This window comes from Chlorocebus sabaeus, chromosome 8, assembly GCF_047675955.1.
Source record: "Chlorocebus sabaeus isolate Y175 chromosome 8, mChlSab1.0.hap1, whole genome shotgun sequence".
Lineage (NCBI taxonomy): Eukaryota > Metazoa > Chordata > Mammalia > Primates > Cercopithecidae > Chlorocebus > Chlorocebus sabaeus.
Genome location: NC_132911.1, coordinates 103,847,527 through 103,859,559, shown reverse-complemented (window position 1 = coordinate 103,859,559; position 12,033 = coordinate 103,847,527). Strand labels below are relative to the sequence as shown.

The 12,033-nt window shown below is 41.4% G+C and overlaps 1 protein-coding gene across 6 annotated transcripts in view; it reads left to right on the top strand.

The window, feature by feature from the left end:
• Nucleotides 1-1,131: 1,131 nt before the first annotated feature.
• Nucleotides 1,132-12,033, top strand: part of RGS22 (regulator of G protein signaling 22) — a 151,877-nt gene continuing 140,975 nt past the window's right edge. For 2 of the 6 annotated variants that reach the window (XM_008001210.3, XM_008001209.3), the window contains exons 1-2: nt 1,132-1,280; nt 1,775-1,803. In XM_008001210.3, the coding sequence (XP_007999401.2) occupies nt 1,256-1,280; nt 1,775-1,803 (54 nt within the window). In that variant the 5' untranslated portion in view covers nt 1,132-1,255. The remainder of the gene's footprint in view (nt 1,281-1,774; nt 1,804-12,033) is intronic. The other 4 variants (XM_073018248.1, XM_073018250.1, XM_073018247.1 and 1 more) reach the window with 2 other exon arrangements.

The window sequence follows — 12,033 nt, the reverse complement described above, 5'->3', positions numbered from 1 at the left end:
GAAAAGGCAATGAATATAACTAGATGGGAGTTACGGTTCCTTGCAATACAAGCACCCATTGTCTTATTCCTTCTTTTCTTAAGCATTCATATACCTGTGGGGCCCCTGCCAGCCTTGGAGTATTCCTACAATGTAGGAGGCAATTGTGAAGCCACCGAAGGTTTTAAGCAGGTCAGATTTGCATTCAGATGGATGATTTTGCATTCATCATGGAGAATGGGCTTAAAGTGAACTCCACTGGAAGCAAAGACTGAAAAAAAGCAGTTAGGAAGTTTTTACAGCAGTTCAGATGGAGCCTGTACTAAGGATCTTCTTACTAGCAGGAGCGGAGAGGAGACTCCAGATTTCAGAAACACTAAGGCAGAATAAGGAGAACCTAGTGCTTTACTGAATAAGAGGGTTGGGGGGCTGGAATAAGTTTTAGGAAAAAGCTCCCAGGTTTCTGGCTTGAGTCTTGGGTAACCTAACAGACGAAGGTACCACGTTAGGTGAACATGAGGCCTCCTCAGGTAATTTTTAAGCCTAGCTCTCTTCAAATGCAGCAGTCCTAACTGGCACACACGTGTTGGGGAAGTTCGCGGTTCCTATAGGCCACGAATTATTTAACTTTTTACACAAGCATTTCATACAACTGTGATGGAGATCAAGAGCTGTGTGTTGCGGGCCTCCTGAGGAATGATGAAAACTCGAGGCCCGAGTCTTCCCTGCTTCCTCCGCTTCCCGGGACCAGCCGCTCTGGCGGCCTCGCGCCCCGCGTGCCCGCGGCCTCTCCCTCCCGTGGAGCACCGCATTTCTCTAGCCGGTGCTGTTTGGCTGTAGTGGAGGAAGAACGGGCCTGAGCCGCGGTCCCACAGTAACGAATTAGCGGCCAGTCGGGTCTCGAGGGCCACAGGCTTCTCCAGGGCGCCCCTCCCGGGTGACTGCGCCGCGGATCTGCACGCGCGTCCGTCCCCAGTCCTTCGTGGCGCTGGCCCCCGCACAGAAGGAGGAGGAAGGGAGGGCAGGAGGCGGCTGGGTCCTTCCCATCGCGGCTTGGTAACCCTGAAAGGCGCCTGACCGGGCGGCCTCCGCCTCCCAGGGCGGCCGCATTGTCTAAGCTCCATAGCAACCCCGGCGCGTTGCGGGCCACACGAGCCGGCGTAGCTCCCGCGCCCGCGCGCCGCCGCCGCGTCGCTCCGGCCCTGACCCGCGCTGGGCCCGCGCGCTGGGGCCCTGACGGCCCGCGCGGGCTCCAGGAGCGGGCAGAGGCGACGGCATGCCCGTGAAGAGGCTCACAGCGGGTAGGTGGCGGCCCCACAGGGACGGAGGACCAGCTCGCGGCGTCCGGGCCGCACCACGCGCCAGCCTCTGGACTTTACCTCCTGCCCTCCTAGAGGTACCCCCGCTCCCAGACATGAGAAAAAAGGGCTTCACTGCCCTCCTGTTGGATTTCATGACGAATTTCACGTCCTCGCCGGTTTACACTGGCACCGCATTATCTCGTTTAATTCTGCATATTGTACGTAGAATAATAGAGGGTTCCGTCTATAAAGAAGGGTAACTGCTGGGTCACAGTGAATTAGTGACCAGGCAGGATTCCAGAGGCCTTTCCTTCCCACTTCCACCTTGAATTCCAACTTAAAATGCAAGCCATGTACAGAGAATGAACAGAGGGCCAGAGATGTACTGAGCGTGCCCGTGTACAACATAGGGCTAGGTGCTGTCTCCCATGATTTCATTTACTCAAAGGAAATCAGTTTTGAGGGAGATAATGTAATATTTTGTCTTGTTTCAGAGCCACCAACTCTTACAGAAGAAGAATTTGTAAGTACGATTTCAAGGGGCTATTTTTTTTTTTTTTGGCCTTTAAAAATATAGCAAATATTAGATAATAGAAGAAAGCTGTGTGTTTTCTTTCCTCCTTTTTGCCAGAGTTTTGGTTTAGAAACAATTGTAATAACTGTGTACAAGATTTTTTTGAATTCTCTATCTGGCACATTTTTAAGAAGGGGCCAGTTAATTTGTATGGTGGATGCTGTTCATCGTTAAAGTTCTTTCACATAGATGGCCTCATTTAATTTCTCTAAACTCTTTAATGACTCCATGAGAGGAAAGTTTTATCTCCATGGCTCTATTGTGATGTGGCTGTGCAGTTCCTGGTTGGAGTAAACAAAAGTAAATGGCATTGATGGATAAAGAGTGGTCAATTTATCATTCCTTTACAAATGTACTGAATACTCTCAGCTCAGACTTCTAGAGAGGTTAAATAATAAAAGTACTTTGCTAAATATATCCTATATATTGTCATTTAGGTGAGTGCTACATTTAGGGTGGGTTCCATTGTGATTCCCATTTTATACAGTGGTTATGGAACTTGCCTGAGGTTACACAGACAAACATGAGGTGTCAGAACCTAATTCCTACCAAGGTCTGAGTCTGATTCCAAGAGCTCTAAGCACTTCCATTATTTATTTATGTCTTCCAGCACTTATTTCTATGTTGGCTAATTATCTTATTTGCTTTTGGCTTTCAATCAACAAACATGAGTGATTGTATAGTCATAATGTGGTCCTAGATGCTGAGGTTAAGTCTCAAGAAGTTCACAGTATAGCAGGGCCTAAGAGAGAAGAAAGGGCTAAGGCTGTGTGTGCTGGTGGCTTTCACATTCACCTTTCCAGAGCTCTGGTCCATTGCTGGGAGAGACAGACACACACACACACATACACATACACACATACACACATACACACACAGAGCCACTGAAGGTAGAGGTAGAAATTCAAGTCAGAAATTCCTCCCATCTTCTGGCCATGTTGGCAGAGCTCTGCTTTAAGAAAAAAAAAATACATTATACACACACACACACACACACACACATATTTTGAGACAGGGTCTCCCTCTGTCACCCAGGCTGGAGTGTAGTGGCCCCATCACAGCTCACTGCAGCCCTGACCTCCCTGGGCTCAGGTGATCTTCCTGGCTCAGCCATCTGTGATGCTGGCACTATAGGCACATGCCAGCACGCCTGGCTGATTTTTATATTTTTTGTGGAGACAGAGTTTCACCATGTTCCCCAGGCCAGTCTCGAATTCCTGGGCTCAAGCTATCCACCCACCTTGGCCTCCTGAAGTGCTAGGATTACAGACCTGAGCCACCATGCCAGGCCCAGCCACTCTGCTTTTAATGGGAAATTTCTTTAAGCTGCTCCAGGCCTTCCTGAACTACTCTTAGTTGCAGCAGGAGGTGAGCATTTCTGAAGCCAGCAAATTTTTTCCCATACTGCTGAAGAACACTCAACAACACGCCACTTACGTTTGAGCAGTTCACCTAACCATTTTAGGCGTTGGCCCCATCCTTGAACTCATGATAGCTTGAAGACTCTAGGCGTTCCCTTTCTCTTGGCTTGATTTCACTGTCTCCGAGTTCTCTTATCTTTCATTATTATTCCCCCTTTCTGGCTTCTCTTTTTCTTTTCTCATAAAAGTACTGACCTTCAGGATTCTGTTCTCTGGGCTTTCTCTGGGTGAGCTCCTCTTCTCCTCCTATAGCTTCAGTACCCCTGTTTCGTGGGACTTCCACATCTCCACAACTCCAGTCCAGACGCTACTTTTAATGCCAGCTCTATATATCCAGTGGGTTATTGGGACTCTTCATCATCTGAATGTCCATGTCAACAGTCTAAACTGAACTCTCCCCAGGCCCCCCGACCCCATGCTGTTTTTCCTCCACTTCTTATTTTGGTTTGTGGTGCCACTGGCCAGTCACTCAAAGCCTTTCTTCCCTTTTCTTCATCCCCTGCCTGCAATCATTTACCAAGCTCTTTTCGTAGCCATATCTTTTTCTCCATCCACACAACTACTGTCTCATTTCAGGCCCCCACCCTGGGCCTGGACTTTGGTAGTAATCCTAACTGATGTCATTGCCTCCAATATTCCTTCTGCCAACTCCAATTTTTCTTTGTCTAAAGCGTAAAATTCAAGCTCCTGAGCATCAGTTGTATTAGATTACTCCCTATTCCTTTGCTCTGTCAGCCTTTAGATTTTTCCTTTTCCTGTCACTCTTACCCTGGCTATCAGATTGCTGTTAATTTTTTAAAACATTACCATGTTACTAGCTTGCTTAGAGCTTTTATTAATAGCTAGTATTTATTGAATGCTGACCACATACTAGCTACTAACAACCCTATTAGGTGCTAACCACATACTAGCTACTAACAACACTATTACGTGGTTATTACTGCCCACATTTCACAGAAGAGGAGGTCGAAGTTCACAGTGGTTAACTAAATGGGCCTGAGGCCGCATATCTTGTAACTGGTAAAGCCAAAATGTCAAATGCTTTGCTTTAGCCTTCAAAACCTTTTCTATAACTTTTCAGCCTTCTTTAACCTTATCTCCCAATGCTTTGCTCTGTGATAAAGACAACATTCTTACTGTTTTTGGTTTCGTTTATAAACTACATCCACATGCCTCCTGCCCCAGCCAAACTATACCCCACTTGTCTCCTTGCCTTTGCTGTCAAATTTTGTCTCAGTTGCCCTTCCCCATCTATTTCACAATCTTGCACATTCTTCAAGGCCCAGCTAATCTCCTCCATTAAGCCTTTCCAACTAACATCATCCAGACTGCCTGTGAGCTCTGAGCAGCTTTTAGCTGAGAGCAGTTTATAACCAGATTCTCAAATTCACATGCTCAACCAAGTATTGTCTATAGATTAAATAATTAACATGTCTTGCACATGTATTTACCCCTGTTTTTCCAAAGTGTGAAAGTATTGTTCTCATTAATAAATTACATATTCTTAGGAAAAATGTGTCAGGGACCTGTAGTTCCCCAAACTCCATTCTCTCCTTTTCCATAGTAGATATTAGAACCATTGCTATCCCAGGTTAAGACTACGTTTTCTAGTTTCCCTTGCAGCCAAATGTGTTTATGGAACCAAATTCTGGCCAATACGATGTAAGCAGAAGTTTTGTGTCCTACTTCTCTGGAGAGCTGATGTTTATAGAGATCAAATAACGGACCCTTAGGTCACACAGCTAGTAATTAGTTGAGCCACATTTAGAAGCTGGGCTATTCTAACTTTAATACTTACATAAGTGTAGAAGGAAAGAATGAACCCTTTTTCTTCTTTTCTGCCGGCTGGAATAAAGTTGTGATGCTGGAGCTAAAGCAGTCATCTTAGATCATGAGATGGACCTGGCATCTTGAGGATGGCAGAGACATAAGATCAGAGGGGCCTGGGTCCCTGATATTTGGGAAGCCGCAATACCTTATGATTAATGCCTTATGATTACAACTGCTTATGATTGAGAAAAATATTTTATTATTTTATTTAAGTAGTTTTCTGTTTTTTGTTTTTTTGGTTTTGTGCTCCTGTGTTCATACCAACTCTTTTTTCATATTGTATTTTCTCAGTGGATCTAAAAGTACAATGCTGTTGTGGACACCCGCAAAATAATATTTGAAACTTAACATGGGGTCTTCATCCTCAAAGGATAGAATAACTCATTTAGAATAAAGTATTTGTTTGTCAGGGACACATACCTTGTATATATTTTTAATTTTTTACCTAGGTATAAGGTACACATTGAGAAAGTTTAAAGTGAGAGTGAATTACAAAATTTACACATTAAAATTTAGGGCTGGGCACAGTGGCTCATGCCTATAATCCCAGCACTTTGGGAGGTCAAGGTGGGGTGGATCACAAAGTCAGGAGATTGAGACCATCCTGGTTAGTACAGTGAATCCTTGTCTCTACTAAAAATACAACAACAACAAAAAAAATTAGCCAGGAGTGCCTGTAGTCTCAGCTACTCAGGAGGCTGAGACAGGAGAATTGCTTGAACCCAGAAGGCAGAGGTTGCAGTGAGCCAAGATCACACCACCACACTCCAGCCTGGGCAACAGAGCGAGACTCCATCTCAAAAAAATAAAATAAAATAAAAATAAAAATTTAGGAGTCACTCTCACTTTAAACTTACAGCTAAAGTAAGGTGTAAGGTACACATTCAGAAAGTTTAAAGTGAGAGTGACTCTTAAATTTTTTTATTGTTAAAATAGAGTGCATTAATAGTAAAGATTTAAGTACCTGACTTTTATATTCAAAATAATATCTTTTTCTTGTGCCTTAAAAGTAGTTTGTTTGCAACTATGCAAGTAAGTGTGCCAGGCTTCAAAAAAGGTCTTTATCAAGTCTTCCATCAAAAAATTGAATCCAGGAAAGAAAATTCTTTATGGAGTAAAAACATTGTAGTGTAATGATCTATTTTGTTGAAGGTTTTCTGATTTAGAAAACCCACAGTTTTTATTAACTCTAAAAGCAGATTGAAAGCTGTTTAAAAAAGGAAAAGTTAAAAAAGAGAATACCTTGTAATCTTACCATCAAATTAAGATAAACTTCAGCTTTAAGCAGTATTTACTTGTATTTTACTTGTTAAAAATGGTATTCATTTTTAGCTAATTTTTAGTCTGTTCAAATTTCTATTTTGTTATTTTTACAGGTTGAATGAAATTATAATAAACATAGGGTATTTCTCAAGCATGAGGACATTCTCATTATTTTAACATACAGTAACATAGTTGGCTCTCCATATCCATGGATTCCACATTTGTGGATTCAACCAAACTTGGATTGAAAATATTCAGAAAAAGGCCAGGTGCAGTGGCTCACACCTGTAACCCCAGCGCTTTGGGAGGCCGTTGCGGGTGGATCACCTGAGGTCAGGAGTTCGAGACCAGCCTGGCCAACGTGGTGAAACTGCGTCTCTACCAAAAATACAAAAATTAGCTGGACGTGATGGCACATGCCTGTAGTCCCAGCCACTCGGGAGGCTGAAGCAGGAGAATCGCTTGAACCTGGGAGGTGGAGGTTGCAGTGAGCCCAGATCACACCATTGCACTCCAGCCTTGGTGATAGAGTGAGACTCTGTCTCAAAAAAAAAAAAATTTTCAGAAAAAAATACAAACTTTAAAAATACAGGATAACAACCATTTACATAACATTTACATTGTATTAGGTATTGTAAGAAATCTAGAGATGATTTAAAGTACATGGGAGGATGGGTGTAGGTTATATGCAAATACTATGCCATTTTATATGAGGGACTTGAGCATCCCCAGATTTCAGTATCTGTGGGGGGTCCTGGAACCAATCTCCAGTGGATACCAAGGGACAACTGTATAGAAAAAAGGTCCATAATTCCAGTCCTCATAAACATGACTAATTACTTGGCAATTAATGACCACTTGGTGTTTTTTTTTTTCAAATAAAATACGTTAAATTATACATAACTGGGTTAAATGAACAGTGAGAGCCTACTGGGGCTGACACACTAGGCAGCTTTATATGGAAACACTGGAAGGCAGGGCTAGACCTAAGTACCATTCCTACTTTCTCCTGTTCTTGTTTCTTTAAGAAGTTGCAGAGCTAGCGGCCAGAAGTGTTGTGAACAAGTCTTTAGGAAACTAAGACAGGTCCCAGAGGTCCTTTGTAAAGTGTTAGGCTGTATGGAATTCTTTCATCTCTATGGAATCCTTTACTCTGGGTAGGAATCAAATTCTCTGATGCTTTTTTGGAACTACAGAAACTGTTAGCAGTCCCATTGATAAGTTAGTAAATAAGTACATCATTAAGCAACTTTTTCAACGTATGGCCATATTAGACACTACTGGGTATAAACATTGTTTTTAATCCCCAAAGTAGCATACCTTCTGATCAGAGAGATGGCCTTTAATATGAAACAGTAAAAGGATAAGCAGTTAAGTGTTAAGTGTGAGGTTTGAATTGAAAGTACGTTGGGATTTAGAGAAGTTTGCCACATCCTCTTTTTAACCGTATAGAATGGGAGAAAAGGTGACCAAGGGTGTGAGATACTCTCTGCTTTAAATGAGTATATTGAGTTGTAAAGATCTTTTTTTTTTTTGAGACAGAGTCTTGCTCTGTCGCCCAGACTGGAGGGCAGTGGCGCGATCTTTGCAGTGAGTTGTAAAGATCTTTGTACAAGGAGAAAACCTTAGGGTATTTGTGCCTAATGAATTGTCTTAAGCCTAGTAGGTATTATTCGAGATATGACTGGATAAAAGCAAGTCCAGGCCAGGCGCGGTGGCTCACACCTGTAATCCCAGCACTTTGGGAGGCTGAGGTGGGTGGATCATGAGATCAGGAGATTCAGACTATCCTGGCCAACATGGTGAAACCTGTCTCTACTAAAAATACAAAAATTAGCTGGGCGTGGTGGCAGGTGCCTGTAGTCCCAGCTACTCAGGAGGCTGAGGCAGGAGAATCTCTTGAACCTGGGAGGCGGAGGTTGCAGTGAGCCGAGATTGTGCCACTGCACTCCAGCCTGGTGACAGAGTAAGATTCCATCAAAAAAATAAAATAAAATAAAATAAAATAAAATAAAATAGTGGTGGGGGGAGGGGATTGGGGCGTCCAGAGCTTCCTTCACCTTCTCAAGTCTTTTGGGTACTTGTTGAGAGAGAGAGAGAGAGACAGAGAGAAGGAAAGGGAAGGGGAGAAGAGAAGAGAAGGGAGGTGAAGGGAGGGGAGGGGAGGGCAGGGCAGGAGAGGACAGGACAGAAGCCCAGTGGAAAAGTATTTCTGGATAGATACTGATGTAATCTGTGATGATAACCTTTGAAGGATAAAAGCAGAGTCCATACTTTTGCTCCTCATTGCATGAACCATTTTAATATCTTCCTCTTTCATAGACTTCATTTATAGAAAATATAATTGCAAACCAGTGGGGATCTGATACATGGGCTTTTGGTTTTCAAATGTCAAAAATGCCTTGATCTAGGCAAGCCATATTTTCAACAAGATGTGTTTGGAGCTAGTCTCACCTTGCATTCTCTTTTTCTGACTCTTTTTCTCTTTTGACAGCATCTCTTCTTTTAATTAGTATTATTTGTTAGAGGTTTTTTTTTTAAGTTATTAATCTTTTCTCTTTAGGTTTTGTGTCCTCAGTGTAATCTTTCAATTATTCAGTAAAAAATGTTGTAAACGTTTACTATCTAAAGGCATTGAAAAAATTAAAAGAATAAATAGGAAACAGCCCTTTTCCTCCATAAGTTCACAATCCAGGATGAGACATGTAAACAATTACAGTATGAAGTGATAAAGGTTTTTTTAGGGGAAATACAGATGACCACTACTCCAGACTTCTGGAGAAGAAAAAAGATGGGTACGTGAATAAGAGGGAAAATTTTTCTGGGCAGAATAATCAGCATGTGCCAAGGTGCGGAACTATAAAAAAATTGCTCTGACTACAGCGTGTAGTATGAGATAAGGCTGGACAGTGGGCAGGAGCCAAATTGCATTCACCATAAGCCCTTTTTGTGGTAGAAAAGGATTGGAGACTGGGGGAACAAATGGATCCCTTGTATTAAATGAGGTGTGGCTAGGAAGACTGACCCATAGGGTGGTACGGATAAGAAAGAATAGGAAAGATGAGGTTTGGCATATGATGGATAGGACGGTGAACCAGAGGTCAGTCCCTTGGTAGATAGGATTCCAGAGTAGTAGTCAGAAGATGGTCAGATAACCAGGAATTTATTCTAGAGGCAATGATGCTGATTTGAGAATCTGTTATTTAATACACAGAAGGCTAAGAAGTCTGTCCATAATGTGCAGAGAAACTTGATCTTATTTCCTTGTAATAAGGCCCCCCTCCAAACATTTTACTAGGAAAAAATTTAAACATGTAAGAATTAAAAGAGTTGTATAGTGAACACTGATATACCTACCACTAAGATTTCACAATTTTTGTTACATTTATTTTTTCACATAGCTGGCCTGTCTATCTCATCATCCATCCATCAGTCCATCTTATTTTTTATGCATTTTAAAGTAAGTTACAGACATTGATAAACTTCACCTCTAAATACTTCACGAGTATCATGAACTATTAATAGTATTCAATATTAGTTTATGATTCTTTTGTTGATGCAAAATTTATACACTGAAATGCAAACATTTAAAGAATAATTTGGTGAATTTTGACAAATGTGTTACACCTGTGTAATCCAAACTCCAATGCATATGTAGAACATTTTCATGTCCTAGAAAGTTCTTCAAGCTCCTTCTCAGTTGATTCTTGCCCCCATTCCCCAGAGACACCTACTATGCTATCTTGCTTTCTGGCCTCTCTCCTTTGCTCATACGTTTCTCTGTGTACTCAGCATTATTACCCCTCATATTTATATTTCTAAATACAGAATTTGAAGTTATTTGAAATGCATTTCAAATGCCATTTTTCCCACTTGAGTCTCTTCTGATTCTTCTTACCAGATAACATCTTTCCTTCCTTTGGAAGAAACAGTTTATATTGTAATTCTCTTATGGCGTGTATCATATTCTTTCTTGGACTGTGGGTTTTTTGTCTTCTTATTTCCTCTTCCTTGCTTATAATGTCTTTGTATATCTTGCATCTTTTAGAGTTGTAAAGAAATTGGACTGGGTGTGGTGGCTCATGCTTGTAATCCCAGCACTTTGGGAGGTCTAGGTGGGAGGATTGCTTGAGCCTAGGAGTTCAAGACCAGCATAGGCAATATAGTGAGACCCTGTCTCTACAAAAAAAAAAAAAGTTTTTTAAATTAGTTAAGCACCTAAGTGACAGAGCAAGACCCTGTCTCAAAAAAAAAAAAAAAAAAAAAAAAAAAAAATTAATCTGATTTGAAGGTGCGGCAAAATAACTTTAAGCAAAAAATTTTACCTACCATAATTAGCAAGCACACATAAACTATTTTGTTAACCCTCTTTCAGTAAGACATTTGAGAAGTTTGGACTAAAAATGGAAAAGCTGACTTCATTTTCACAGATGGCACACCTGTAATACATAAAAAAAAAAAAAAAAAAAAAAAAACGGGTTTCAAGAGTACATTCAATTCTGAAGAAGTGTTCCTACCTTCATTCAACAGAGAATCTGTGTTGCAAATTTTGCAGTCAGGTTTATGGAATGATGTAATGGAGGAAATGATTCTAACTCAGTTTTCTTCTTGATTATACCATTAACCATCACCAGTTTATTGATTATTTGGAAGATGTTAAACCTAAGCATAGAGACTTAGAGCATTTTAATATAGCCAAGTAATGGGATTGTGGAAACTCTTTGAGAGTAACTGATTTACTTCTTCAGCTCAAGGCCTTAATTTTTTTTTTTTTTTTTTTAATTAAAGGGTTTGTGGTGTAAAGGGCTTATCAGATACTCATGGGTTTACAAGACTGCTTACTGATGTGACAAGATACTTTGAACACATTGAACTAGAAACTACAGTGGGAAAATAGGTTCTTTTATTTACTAAGAGAAGGACAAGCCTTTCCACTCAAGTGCCACATGTGGGTGAGCAGATCGCACTTGGAGGCAGCGCTTATTTCCCATTGTGTAACTACCCAATATCAACGCAACTGCTGAGGTTTGATATTGATAGAAATTAAGGCACAATTTTAGAAAAGAAATATTGATTTTGATGTATTTGATAATACCTGAGGTTTTCATAGTTTTCTGTAAGTGCAAACCAGAGGATATGACTGAATGCCTAGGAAATGTCAAGTCACCAAGGGGTTAGAGCAGTGCTACTGCTGCCACCTGAGAACTCTTACCAGTCCCTGGTGAGATGAGCTGAGCTCAGGAATCTAGAGTAAACTTTGAAAACCTTTATGGCAGTTTGACAGAGTATATTTATATCTGTTGAATTTAATAACAAAAAATTGGGATTGCCGTATGTATCTTCTATTTCATTTTCTAATTATTCATTCAAAGTTATCTATCTGAAATAGGTTAAGGAAAAAAACAAAAACAAAACAGGGCTGGGCTCATGCTTGTAATCCCAGCACTTTAGGAGGCCGAGGCGGGCAGATCACTTGAGGCCAGGACTTCGAGACCAGCCTGGGCAACATGGTGAAACCTTGTCTCTTCAAAAAATACAGAAATTAGCTGGGAATGGTGGTGGGCGCCTGTAGTCCCAGATAGGAGGCAGAGGCATGATAATCACTTGAACCCAGGAGGCGGAGGTTGCAGTGAGCTGAGATCACGCCTCTGCACTCCAGCCTGGG